Consider the following 13,692-nt stretch of genomic DNA (forward strand, 5'->3'; position numbering starts at 1 on the left):
AACATCAATTGGGCTAGCACTTCTTTGGTTGGTCAAATACTTACTTGCTTTGCAGTGATTTAAAGTCCTGGACCTGACATAGCTTACCAATTTTTACAGAAGCAGAATGAAGCAATCTTACCCAACACCGAAACCATAGTGTATATAATAATTCTTGGACTCAAAAGGCACTTTAAAAACTGGCATCTTCTTTTCAGGGTCTTTGCTTATGCTTATAACTGAATAGTTGATTTTTTAGGCATAGGCTGAAGAACGAACCTAGTATTTTTTTTTTTAATTTTTTTTTTCAACGTTTTATTTATTTTTGGGACAGAGAGAGACAGAGCATGAACGGGCGAGGGGCAGAGAGAGAGGGAGACACAGAATCGGAAACAGGCTCCAGGCTCTGAGCCATCAGCCCAGAGCCCGACGCGGGGCTCGAACTCACGGACCGCGAGATCGCGACCTGGTTGAAGTCGGACGCTTAACCGACTGCGCCACCCAGGCGCCCCCCTAGTATTTTTATAAGTAGGTAAGTCAACACCTGGTCTTTCTCACTCACCTTGGATGTCAAGCGAAGCCAGACATTTGGAGGCAAGAACTATTGGGTGTCCAATTGGAACAACATTATTTGAGGTCACTGTCTCTGACCCCATTCTCTGTCATACACTGTCCAAGAAGGAAAATGGTTTGAGACAGAGGCAAGGGCAGGAATGGTAGGAAGTTATAATTATGGGAGTGCTGTACATGTGTAAGACGCCAAGTAAATGGTTTACTGCTATCCACAATGTAGACATTGCATGATTCTTTACAGCCTTTAGTATATTTATTCATTCAAAAATATTTTTTTAATTTAATTTTTTATTTTTTTAAATTTACGTCCAAATTAGTTAGTATGTAGCGCAAGGATGACTTCCGGAGTAGATTCCTTAGTGCCCCTTACCCATTTAGCCCACCCTCTCTCCCACAACCCCTCCAGTAACCCTCAATTTGTTCTCCATGTTTACAAGTCTCTTATGTTTTGTCCCCCTCCCTGTTTTATCAAAAATAATTTTTAAAAAATAATTTTTTTAAAGTCTGTTTATTTATTTTGAGAGAGAGACAGTGCAAGTGGGAGAGGGGCAGAGAGAGAAGGAAAGAGAGAATCCCAAGCAGGCTCTGCACTGTCAGCGCAGAGCCCAACGTGGGGCTCGAACCCATGAACTCTGAGATCATGACCTGAGCCCCAATCAAGAGTCAAACACTCAACTGACTGAGCCACTCAGGTGCCCCTCAAAAAAATTAGTTTTTAAGTGCTAGGAAGTATATAATTTGCTAGGCATTGGGGAAACAAATGACATCCTGTACTCTTGAAGAGCTCACAATCCAGTGAGAAAGACAAAAGAGCTAAAACTTGAAATTCTACCTATAGTAAATTCTCAAAACACTATTTATTAAATGAATGAAATATTAACCTGATTACCTAGCTGTGGAGCTTAAAATGTGACTAATTTCTTTTGATGGGAAACTCTTTTATTAAGGGAAAAAGACAATAATGGTCTTTTATGTTTCAGTGTGTACTGAGCTATTAACAATTCTAGATATTATTCACAACCTCTGTTCCTACTTTCACACATCTCTGTGTTGTTTTTGTATTAGAATGGGATGGAAACTAGATTTGTGTTCAAAAAAGAAATAACAGTACTTGAACTTACTCTTTCTATTACAGGTAACCACATGGTGGATATTAGAGATATTCTATTTATTTTGGATGAACTACAGCACCAGTATGAAGATTTTTGTAAGTGAGCTCTCGTTGCTACAGCAAGTATTATTTATAAATAAGTTGCCTTTAAATTAAATCCTAATTTGTAGGTTTTATCATATGGACTCTGAAAGCCTTCTCTGACCCCATGACTCTAACTCTTTAAAATTTTTTTTTTAATGTTTTATTTATTTTTTGAGAGCAAGAGAGACAGAGCGTGAGCGGGGGAGGGGCAGAAAGAGAGGGGGAGACACAGAATCCAAAACAGGCTCCAGGCTCTGAGCTGCCAGCACAGAGCCCGACGCGGGGCTCGAACTCACACACTGCGAGATCACGACCTGAGCTGAAGTTGGACGCTTAACCGACTGACCCACCCGTGTGCACCCCCCCCATAGATAACTCTAAACTCTAACTCTTTAGATAAAAGTTTAAATCCTAAACATACCTAATCAGTATTGATTATGTAACTACCATAATTTTCTTTTATCTTTCCCTTAATATTTTGCAACATGAAGTCAACTTTAAAACAAAATAATAACACTAAGAAAAAAAAACGTAATTTGCAACTTGTGGGTCATTCTGACATCCTGACATTGACAGTTAAAAATTTTTAATATAGGGGTGCCTGAGTGGCTCAGTCAGTTAAATGTCCAAATTCGGCTCAGGTCATGATCTCATGGTCCGTGAGCTCAAGCCCCTCATCAGGCTCTGTGCTGACTGCTCAGAGCCTGGAGGCTGAGGCAGATTCTGTGTCTCCCTTTCTCTCTCTGACCCTCCCCTGCTTGTGCTTTGTCTGTCTCAAAAATAAATAAACATTAAAACATTTTTTAAAAATTGTTTTTAGTATATTATTCAGTATCATTCATGATTAGTTTTGTTTTTCTTCATTAAGTACGTTTTTAAAAATCTCTTCCTATTGCACATGGTGTCACTCCCTTTTCTTTCTCTGTCCGGACATCCTTTGGTCAAGATTATCTATGTGTATAATTTTAAGCTCAATTTGGCTCAGTTGGTTGAGCGTCTGACTTCAGCTCAGGTCGTGATCTCACGGTTCGTGAGATCCTCAGCTGCTTCGGATTCTGTGTCTCCCTCTCTCTCTCTTCCTCCCCTGCTCACAGTCTGTCTCTGCCTCTCTCAAAAATAAATAAAGATTTCAAAAGATTAAAAAAAAAGAATTATATAGTTCTAATAAACTTGCTACAAATAGAGCAGCCTCTTGCCTGATCCTTTCCTCAGTTTCTCCAGAGGCAAACATTTTAGCTGATTACCTGATATTTGTTTTCATGACTGTAAATAACATGTTTGTATTGCTTCTTGTTGATTTTTTTAAATTTTGGGTAGACCTAGTAAACTCCCTAATATGAAAAATAAGGATTTAGCTCTGTTTCATTTTCCCTGTCCCCACCACATCCACTTCCCATACCTATCCATCCTCCTAATATAGTCATAGGGTAATTGAGTAAGTTTTAATTCTGTATTTATGTGAATATATTTATGTACACACTATTCACTGCTGAGCCACATGTAAGTATCTTGTGGCTACTTTCTCTTTCTGTACAATTTTTCCCTCTTTGAGTTGTCTTACTTACTTATTTGCTTGGTTTAAAAAAAAAGTATATATATTACTGATTGAAGCTTAAACTCTGCCAACTGTCTAAATATCCTCTTCGTAAGTTTGTCTGCACAAGGTATTCTAGTAGTTTTGTCTTCTTGAAGAAATCTTCTTTAGAGTATTTTGATGTTCTTCAGTATGAATTTGTTGCCCTCTACATTTTGTGTGCAACTGTCATCTTGAGATCTTTCTTCATTAACATGCTGGAGACTTTTCACTTCTCTCCTCCTATGACAGATTCTGTCTTCGTATTTTATGGATGGTTTGGGTACAGAATTCTAGATTGTAAATAATTTTCTATGTTTTCTAGTTTTCAGTATTGCCATTGAAGTGCAAAATTTTCTGACTCTTGACTTTGACACTGATTTTTTTTTTTTTTCAAGCATATAGGATATTTTCTAGTCTTCTGAAAGTCTCCTGGAAAGAAGTTTCTTTGTAACGATTGTGCTGAATACAGCGTCCTTTGATTCTGGAAAATTAAAATAATTTGTTGATGATTTCCTTTCCTCTATTTTTTCTGTCTCTGTGGAAATCTTGATATTTGGATATGTGACATAATGGGATGATTCCTTTTTTTTTTTTTTTAACCTTTTTCTCTTATCTCTTTGTTATGCTTTATTTATTTATTATTTATTTATTTATATTTATTACACGAGTGGGAGTGGAAGAGGGGCAAAGGGAGAGGGAGAGGGAGTCTTAAGCAGGCTCCACACCCAGCGCAGAACCCAACATAGGGCTCAGTCTCACGACTGTGAGATCATGACCTGGGCTGAAATCAAGAGTCGGATGCTTAACTGACTGAGCCACCCAGGTGGCTTCTGAGAGAGTTCCTTAAATTTATCTTCCAATGCTTCTATTTCGTTTTTCATTTGTACTTTTAAATTTCCAATAATTTCTTTCCCCTCTGTTATTGTATTATAATAGCCTCCTCTTATTTCATGGGCATTTCTATTGTTCCACAAACAATATCTTCTGTTGCAACTACGAACTTCTGTTGCAGTGCTTTCGAGATTTCCTTTTTCATTCATATTCTGTCTCCTCCAAGGTATTTTTTTCTGTTTGTTTTTCATTGTAGAACTGTTCCTCAAATGTCTGGTGATCTTTGGTTGTCTACTCATATTTGAGAATGGTGAACTCAAAAGCTATTTGGAAGCTCTGAGACTGAGGGCAAAACTAGCTGATTATGAGCTGTAGGATAGTGATTCTTAACCAGAGATGATTTGGAGATTTCCCCCACCCCCCACCCTGAACATCCCCTTCCCCCAGGAACATTTGGAAACATTTGGAGACATTTTTGGTCATCACAATCTGTGTTACTGGCATCAAGTGATGAGAGGCCAGGGATGCTTCTGAGTATCCTACAATACACAGGACAGCTCTCTCAATAAAGAAGTATCTGTCTCTGGGGCGCCTGGGTGGCGCAGTCGGTTAAGCGTCCGACTTCAGCCAGGTCACGATCTTGCAGTCCGTGAGTTCGAGCCCCGCGTCGGGCTCTGGGCTGATGGCTCAGAGCCTGGAGCCTGTTTCCGATTCTGTGTCTCCCTCTCTCTCTGCCCCTCGCCCGTTCATGCTCTGTCTCTCTCTGTCCCAAAAATAAATAAACGTTGAAAAAAAATTTAAAAAAAAAAAGAAAAAAAAAGAAGTATCTGTCTCAAAATGCCAGTACTGCTGAGATTGAGAAACCCTGCTATCATCGGCTGGTCTGGCTGGGCTATTTGCCTGGAAAACCCTTAATATGACTGTCTTTAGGGTATATTTCCTTTTGAGATGGTCAGAGTGTTCAAAGAAACTTTGAATATCCTTCCCGGAGGTATAGCCTTGCTTCATAGAATTCCAGGTGTTAAATAAGACGAAAGACTGAAGTTCCCATTATTCAGTGTAAGCCTCCCTCCGAGTTTTGCAGGTAACACTCCTACCCTCTATTGTGTTTAGTATTCCATAATCCAGAGACCTTGTGTTTAACCCTTTCTGATGAATTGTCACTTTCCTGCTGGAGTAGGAGAAGATCAATAACTGGCTGTGCCCAGTGGATAAAAGTGAATATCTGGCCGTGTGAAGAGACCCTAGGTATCAAATTACTACTTAAAGGGATTTTAACCAGTTCTTTCTTTTTAGCTTCACTCTTACCCTCACTTTTAGACGTACCTAAATGCTACTAATTTATGAGCTTTTGGAGTTTTTGTGTTATGAATTGGGTTGCTTCTTGGCTTTCCCCATTCTGCCTTATGGTTCAGCCTTTTCAGGTCTACTAAGTTCATCCGCTTTCCAGATTCCAAAATTTAATTGTAGTAGTTTCTTTTCCTCTTCTTTTTGTTATTATGGATTTGTGATGGTTTAAAAATTCCTTTAGTTTATTTTTGAGAGAGAGAGAGAGAGAGAGAGAGAGAGCGAGCCGGGGAGGGCAGAGAGAGGGGAAGACACAGAATCCAAAGCAGGCTCCAGGCTTCAAGCTGTTAGTACAGAGCCTGATGTGGGGCTCCAACTCACAAACCGCGAGATCATGGCCTGAGCTGAAGTTGGACACCTAACTGACTGGACCACCGAGGCATCCCCAAAATTCCTTAGTTTAAATGGAGTGTTTTGGAGCGCCTGTTCTCTCTCTGTCCCAAAAATAAATAAACGTTGAAAAAAAAAATTTAAATGGAGTGTTTGAAGGCTGTTCAATTTGCTATTATTACCTGAACGTTTCAAAGTTTATTTTGAATTCTAATTTTGTCTTTGATGTAGAAGTTTTTTCATTAATTTTTCTTTTCTGACATAGATATTCCTAATAATCACATACCCACTCCCATGCATAATAATTCATGTTATTCATTCTTCTGTATCTTTGCTGATTTTTTTAAAAAATTTTTTTTTTTTAACGTTTATTTATTTTTTTGGGACAGAGAGAGACAGAGCATGAACGGGGGAGGGGCAGAGAGTGAGGGAGACACAGAATCAGAAACAGGCTCCAGGCTCCGAGCCATCAGCCCAGAGCCCGACGCGGGGCTCGAACTCACGGACCGCGAGATCGTGACCTGGCTGAAGTCGGACGCTTAACCGACTGCGCCACCCAGGCGCCCCTCTTTGCTGATTTTTTTTACTAGTTCTGTTATAGAGAAAGGAACATTGTCTCCAAATATAATTGTAGATTTGTCTATTTCTCCGTTCAGTTTTGTCAGGTTTTGGTTCATGCATTTTGAAGCTCTGTTGCTAGGTGAATTCACATTTAGAATAGTTCTATCTTCTTGGTGAGCTGATTCTTTTATCATTATGCAATATGTATGTGATCACTGGTAATTTTCTTTTCTCTCAAGTTTACTTTTTCTGATTCTAATATAACTCCAGTTTTCTTTTGATTAGTGCTTAGATGGTAAGTATTTTCCATCCTTTTACTTTTAACCTTCTTATATCACCAGTCTTGAAGTGTTTTGTAAACCACACAGAGTTGGGTGATGTTTTTTGTATTTATTTGTATAATTCCTATATTTTAATTGGAGTGTTTAAATCATATGTAATGTAATTACTTATACATTCAGACCAGGTATACCATATTATTATTTGTTTTCTATTTTTTCCTCTGTTTTTCAACCATTTTATCCCTTCTTTTTTGGGGAGCATTTTTTTAGTATGTGAATTTATTCCATATGTATTTTCACTATATCTCTGTATTTTTCCAGTGGTTGTTTTAAGGATTATAGTATACATACTTAACCTTTTCTAGTATACTAAAATAAATATTTTACCACTTCAAGTGGAATATAGAAGTTTTACCATTATATAGACCTTTTTACCCTCCCTCCGTTAAGCTGTAATTTTATTATGTATTACCACTATACACACTGAAAGCTTCGGACAATGTTTTATAAGTTTTGCCTTCAATGATCAAACATATTTTAAACTTCTAAGAGGAGAATAATAGTCTATCATAAAATCAAGTATTATAACATTTGAAATACTTTAAAATGTGTTATTCAAATGTAAGGTACTATTCTGAGCCGTCAGATGAATTTTATAAAGGAAGCCCCAGTGGGACATTGTATTAATATCTTTCTGAAGAGGTTATTTTATATATAAACTATTTTTTCCCACAAGTACTGAGAATCTTTAGGAGAGTAAATATTTGTATTCTGATGTTAAATTAAAAACAATTTTTTTAATGTTTATTTTTGAGAGAGAGGGAGACAGAACGTGAGTGGGGGAGGGGCAGAGAGTGAGGGAGACAGATTCTGAAGCAGGCTCCAGGCTCTGAGATGTCAGCACAGAGCCCAATGTGGGGCTCAAACCCATGAGCAGTGAGATCATGACCCGAGCCGAAGTGGGATGCCCAACGAACTGAGCCACCCAGGTGCCCCTGTATTCTGATTTTATAAGTAAAAATTTCCCCACTCCAACTTCCTTATACTTCAGTATGCTCATAACTAAGGGATTTGTAGCTGTATTGGCATATTTAGCCTATAATCTTTCAAAATTGGCAGAGTGGGGAATGAGAACTACAAACTTCAGTAGGCTATCACTTTTGATTTGGTGTAACTTCAAATAGCTTTGGATAAAAGAATTTAAATATATTAAACCAGAAGATTATATTTAAAAATTTTTTTTCAACGTTTATTTATTTTGGGGGGGACAGAGAGAGACAGAGCATGAATGGGGGAGGGGCAGAGAGAGAGGGAGACACAGAATCGGAAACAGGCTCCAGGCTCCGAGCCATCAGCCCAGAGCCTGACGCGGAGCTCGAACTCCCGGACCGCGAGATCGTGACCTGGCTGAAGTCGGACGCTTAACCGACTGCGCCACCCAGGCGCCCCCAGAAGATTATATTTAACCTAGTTAATATTTCAGTCTTAGTTATCAGCTCTGTTAGTTTTTCAACATATTAACCTTATTTAACTTTTTAAACTGTGTTTATTTAAGCAATTGATAATTTCTTGAATAGTTTTCATGAGGACTTAGTTGTTACTTTTTAAAAACTATTACAAATGGTACAGGTAAATAGAATAATTAAATATGTTTCTCTTGCTTAGCAGTTATGGAATCATCAGCCTTGGATGAGTCTACTTCAAACAGAAAGTTATCAAATATATCAGAATGTTATCCACAGTATAGGATGAAAAGCAGTTTCTCTTCCAGACTACGTGAACCATCATTATTCCCAAAGTTAAATAGAAAACACCTCCAATATCATAAAGTTATGGAGGATAATGATTACCTTGAATTTAAAAGATCAAAAAATCCTTTGCAAAGAAAAAAAATCCTAAATGGGGTTGATAGCAGTGATATAGGATTCTGGGAACCATATTCAAAGGATGGCATAAACTTTAAGAAAAGTTCAGAGAAGATTGAAATTCATGACTCAAAGTCTACGTCACATAGCTTGAAGAGCATCACAAGCCTCAAAAAGTCTCTGGATAAAAGTGATCATTTTAGTACCCCCAAACTTCAGAAGCCAGCTGTGAGAAGGCATTCCAGCCTCCTAAAACAGGTTTCGTCGAAAGAAAAGATTGCAGTGAATGCTCTGGGTCAGTATCATATATGTAAGTCAAAATATAGGTCCTGGAGTTCTTGAGTCATCACAGAAACAAGCTGAATTAACCATTGATTAGACCGTTGTTTGCATTTCATTTGTCAATACTAATGAGTAATCACCACTTCTGGTATATAGACCAGTGTATGTAACACTGTGGTTTTAAGTTGTGCCTTTTCAGATGGTTGTGTTCCCTTTTTCAGATGCCTAACTTTGACCAAGAAGTTTATTCAGAGATTAATCCAACTCACTCAAGTTCCCTAGAAATAGAGGGCCTGTTTTCTTTTGGAAATGCTTGTTTTATAATTTTTAAGCTAAATATGTAAGGAGTCTATGTGAAATTTTTGTTCAGGTTCCATCATTTAAATATATGATATCCATATCCAATATGATATGATAATGCTTCAGATATCATCTCTTTTGGACATGGGAATATGAGGAAAGATAAAATAACTACTATTTTACAGTTTGGTTCCCCAGGGCGTTATGGTCTTTCTCCAAGATGAGCAAGGTTTTCCAACCAATGTATAGTTTCCTCCTTCCGTGGTACCTCTATCACAGAAGTCCTGTGTGTGGAACTTAATTAAATACTCCTTCCTATAGTCCTTGGCTGAAGTTACTTAAGTTGTTTATTTTCTTGAAAGAGACTTATCTTTTTATTGCATTTAATATTGAAGGCAATTGTTAAAATGAGTGCTTAGTGAAATACTAGTGGTTCTTACACAGTAATACATATTTTAAACAACTCAGTTGAACAGAAATTGTGCTCTTTTAAGGAGGCACAACAATGTTCTTTCTGATTCCTATACCGATACGCTACTATTACTCTGTGCCTCATTCCTAATTCTGAGTTCTTTATATTCCAGTAAGATGAAAACCCTTGTTAAAGGAACAGTGGAGTAGTAGGCATTTAGCCCTTGGGTAGAAGAAGCCTGTGGAAGAAAGCGCTTATCTATCTTGCTGGTGTCGCCAACCTTTGCCATACTTAATATTCTTTGTAAAGAGAAGTGTGAAATCGTTTATCTGGTATAACTTCTCAAGATAAATTGATGGTAATTGAACATTTCTGAAATGTGACTGTCATTGGATATACATTTTAAAAACATTTTTAACTTTTCATTGTTATGATAATTTTTAAATCATAAGAATTACACAAAGGGAAAGACGTTTCTATATACTCTTCATCTCGTTTTCCCAGGTGTTAAGATCTTGTATAATCACAGTACAGTGAACTAAATCAGGAAATTGACACTGATACAATATTATTTATATTCTGAAGATCTTATTCAAGTTTTTTCAATTGGTCCATAAATGTATTTTTCCTGGTTCAAGGTCTCATCTAGGATCACACATTACATTCAGTTGTCACGTGTCCCTTAGTCTCCTCTGACCTAGGATAATTTCATGACCATGACACTTTCGAAGAGTATTGACTAGTTAATTTGTAAAATGTCCCTCATTTTGGGTTTTCCTTATATTTCTTCGTAAGTTCAGGCTATGCATTTTTGGTGGGAATTACAGAGAAGTGATACTATGCCTATCTCAGTGCATGATATGAGGGGACTCACGATGGCCATGTGTATCTCCTGCGAAGATTGTATGATTTTGAAGATTGTGAACTGAAAACATGGTAGCCTAAAATGATGGGAAGGGGAAGAACTCTCATTGTTTGCTTGGAATCCTGGAATTTAAACTAAACACTTTGTTGTTGTGATCTCTTGAACTCGTTCATTATATTTTAATCAGAACCAAGCAGCATTGGCTGGGTCACTGGAACAGGCTGTTCCTCCAAACAAGTAGTTTATAAACATTTATAGAACTTCAAGATTGTTTTCTGTTTGAGCTATATGGGAAATATTTAGGTATAATGTAAGACACAACAGAAATACGAAGAAAAAAGCAGTCATATGAGGTAATAATAATTAGATAAAACTTGTTTTCTAATTGCTAAAGACTTTGGGTGCTAATTATTGCTTAAGACACATAAATTCTGTGGCTGAATAGTTTTCTACATTTTGTATATTTAGAAAACATCTGTGAAGCTATCAATAAACTCCAAGAAAATTGCATTGCTACAGAAGAACTTCAGTCAGGGGCGCCTGGGTGGCGCAGTCGGTTGAGCGTCCGACTTCAGCCAGGTCACGATCTCGCGGTCCGTGAGTTCGAGCCCCGCGTCGGGCTCTGGGCTGATGGCTCAGAGCCTGGAGCCTGTTTCCGATTCTGTGTCTCCCTCTCTCTCTGCCCCTCCCCCGTTCATGCTCTGTCTCTCTCTGTCCCAAAAATAAATAAACGTTGAAAAAAAAAATTTAAAAAAAGAAGAACTTCAGTCCATTTTGCCTTCAATGGGAGTTACTTTATCAGACAAAGAGTTCAAGGAGATTGTGGCAAAGACTGCTCAAAATGGTGAGACTGATAATACCAAACTTTTTGAAAAAATTAGATACTTTTATGGGATAGTATTAAATGATGGAGTAAGTTCTCAACTAGGAATGGAACAGAATGGGCCATGCTAAAGAAGATTCTAAAAGAACAGATATAAAAATGGAAAGTGGAAAAAAAATTCCTGGAAAATCTGCCCTAATGGATTGGTTTGGAGGGACTAGTCCTTTTATAGCTCAGAATTGTTATGTAACACTCTATCACTATCCCTAGCTATGCCTTCCCGTATGGGACAGGTACTGGAAAGGCTGACCCAGTTGTGGGGAGGTTCAGGCAATAAGAGCACAAAATCCAAGGGGTACAAAAATCTCTGAGCAAATAGCCTAAGCATCCAAGAAGAAATAACTGGAGATTCCAAAATGGTAAGGAAGTGCTACAACTAGGAATTTAGGGCTAATGATACTTAACCAATCAAGGCAGATGATTAGCATCTAGATGTTAAATAGCATATCCCAGTCACCAGCCTAAGTTCAAGGCAGATTTTAAGTTTCCAGGAAGAGCTTTTGTATTGGAGAAGTTGTTTTATCATTAAGTAAGAACCATCCACAACAGAAGTTCAGCTGAGGAGAGGGCAGAGGCAACATTTTGGGGAAAGACTGACTTGGGAATATATTAGAAATGAATTCTTAGAACCTGAGCAAAATTTCTTAGCTAAGGCAAATGGGAAAGAAGATTAAAAAAAAAAAAAAATCTAAGGTGTAGGTAGGTGCTACTAAAATTATTGAGCCCTTTCATGTTGCTTATCAGGATTGGTAGGATCACTGTGGAGGGTGTATATCTAAAAATAGGTAGTTAATTGGATCAGCTGATAGTAATGGGGACACTTGGGTCTGTCAGGATTGGTCAGTATTGTCAAGGTGTCTTAATGGATAGCATTTTGACTGGGTTTTCATGATGGTATGAAATAGACTCCTTAAGTTTCTCATGGTCCATCTATATGGTCACCTTTCCTTTTTCCTATATCTATCAAAAATTGAGGACCTAGCTCAGTCCATTGCACTTTATAATAGGTGTTTAAAAATTATTGAGTAATTATCAAAATGAAACGAACTGACCTAATTCAGAGACAGGATATGAAAGGAGAAATAGAATTACGATGAAGTGAAGAAGTAGTTTTTTTTCATAGTTGTATGAAACTATGAATTTACCTTTTATGCAAAAATATAAAGAATGCATGATCTAAAGTCTTTATTTTACAGGAAATGGAATGGTGAAGTTAGATGACTTTATGAGCGCTCTCTCCAAGGAGCAAAGTCTCCCTGAATGTGATGGTAGGTAGGAAATTTATTTTAAAATGATTTGGAGGAAAGAAGTGGTTAGGTTGAAAAGAGGTTCAACTGAACCGAGTTTGCTTTTTGGGTAGGTACTTAATAGTTCTGAAATTCTCAGGCAAGCCATGAAAACTTGATGTATTAGGGTAGTGATAGCTAACTTGCTTCCCTCACAGAATTGTTAGATGGATTTTAAAAACTGTAAAGTACTACACAAATGTAGAGTAAGGTAATGAGGAATTCCAATAGGGGATTAGCCCCATTTTTAGCAATGGATGGGTGATTTGATTTTTAATTTTTTTATAAGGAACTTGTTTGAATGAAATACTGGTTGTGTTTCCCTTGTTTTAGAACATTTCTAAAAAAAATTGTATTAAGCTATAATTTACATACATAAAACTCACTCACGCACTAATTTTCATGAAATGTATAGAGTCATACAATCAACACCACAATCAGTTTGTTAAAAATTTTTGCTTGCAATGATTTTGGGTTTTTATGCAAATAATTAAATATTTTTCAGCAAGATTAACATGAGAAATGAAAGATACTAAGCCTTGGTGTTTTTATTTCCTTTTGTTTATTCATATGCTGAAAAGGAAAGATAAGCTTTTTGTGTCTTCCCAAAGGATTTCTCAGATAGAGAAAAATTAATCCAAAGGAAGAGATTTTTTCTCTCATACTTACATGAAGTCTCATGTTAAAAACTACATTATTGTGGCGCCTAGGTGGCTCAGTCAGTTAAGTGTCCGACTCTTGGTTTCGGCTCCGGTCATGATCTCACAGTTTGTGAGTTCAAGCCCTGTGTTGGACTTCTTGTGGACAACACAGGGCCTGCTTGGGATTCTCTCTTTCTCTCTCCGCCCCTACCCTGTGTGCTCTCTCTCTCTCAAAATAAATAAACTTAAAAAAAAAGCTACATTATAATTTGTCATGAATTGCTTAAGTGGTGTTCTTAAAGACACTATTAGCAAATTTCTTGAGTGCTTTACCTTGTAATCATTCATTCACGAACTCAGTCACCGTTTCATTGCTGTTTTGTGAAGTAGTGTCTTGGTTGTAGCCGACTCCTCCCTCCCATTTCCCCCATTATACTGTTTTTAAAATTTATTTTATTTTAACGTTTTATTTATTTAAATAATCT

General features: G+C 37.3%; 2 protein-coding genes across 2 annotated transcripts in view; both read left to right on the forward strand.

The window, feature by feature from the left end:
• The window catches only part of LOC147574432 (uncharacterized), a 299,824-nt gene that overhangs the window by 172,590 nt on the left and 113,542 nt on the right, over positions 1-13,692 (forward strand). The window lies entirely within an intron of this gene.
• LOC147574438 (EF-hand calcium-binding domain-containing protein 13-like) overlaps positions 1-13,692 on the forward strand; it is a 153,028-nt gene that overhangs the window by 44,775 nt on the left and 94,561 nt on the right. The window contains 5 exon segments of the mRNA XM_086686450.1: positions 1,688-1,759; positions 8,339-8,833; positions 10,866-10,904; positions 11,143-11,241; positions 12,477-12,548. Coding sequence (XP_086542576.1) covers positions 1,688-1,759; positions 8,339-8,833; positions 10,866-10,904; positions 11,143-11,241; positions 12,477-12,548 — 777 coding nt within the window.

The sequence above is a fragment of the Puma concolor genome, chromosome E1, assembly GCF_028749965.1.
Source record: "Puma concolor isolate L17-30 chromosome E1, mPumCon1.1.hap2, whole genome shotgun sequence".
In the NCBI taxonomy this organism is placed as follows: Eukaryota; Metazoa; Chordata; class Mammalia; order Carnivora; family Felidae; genus Puma; species Puma concolor.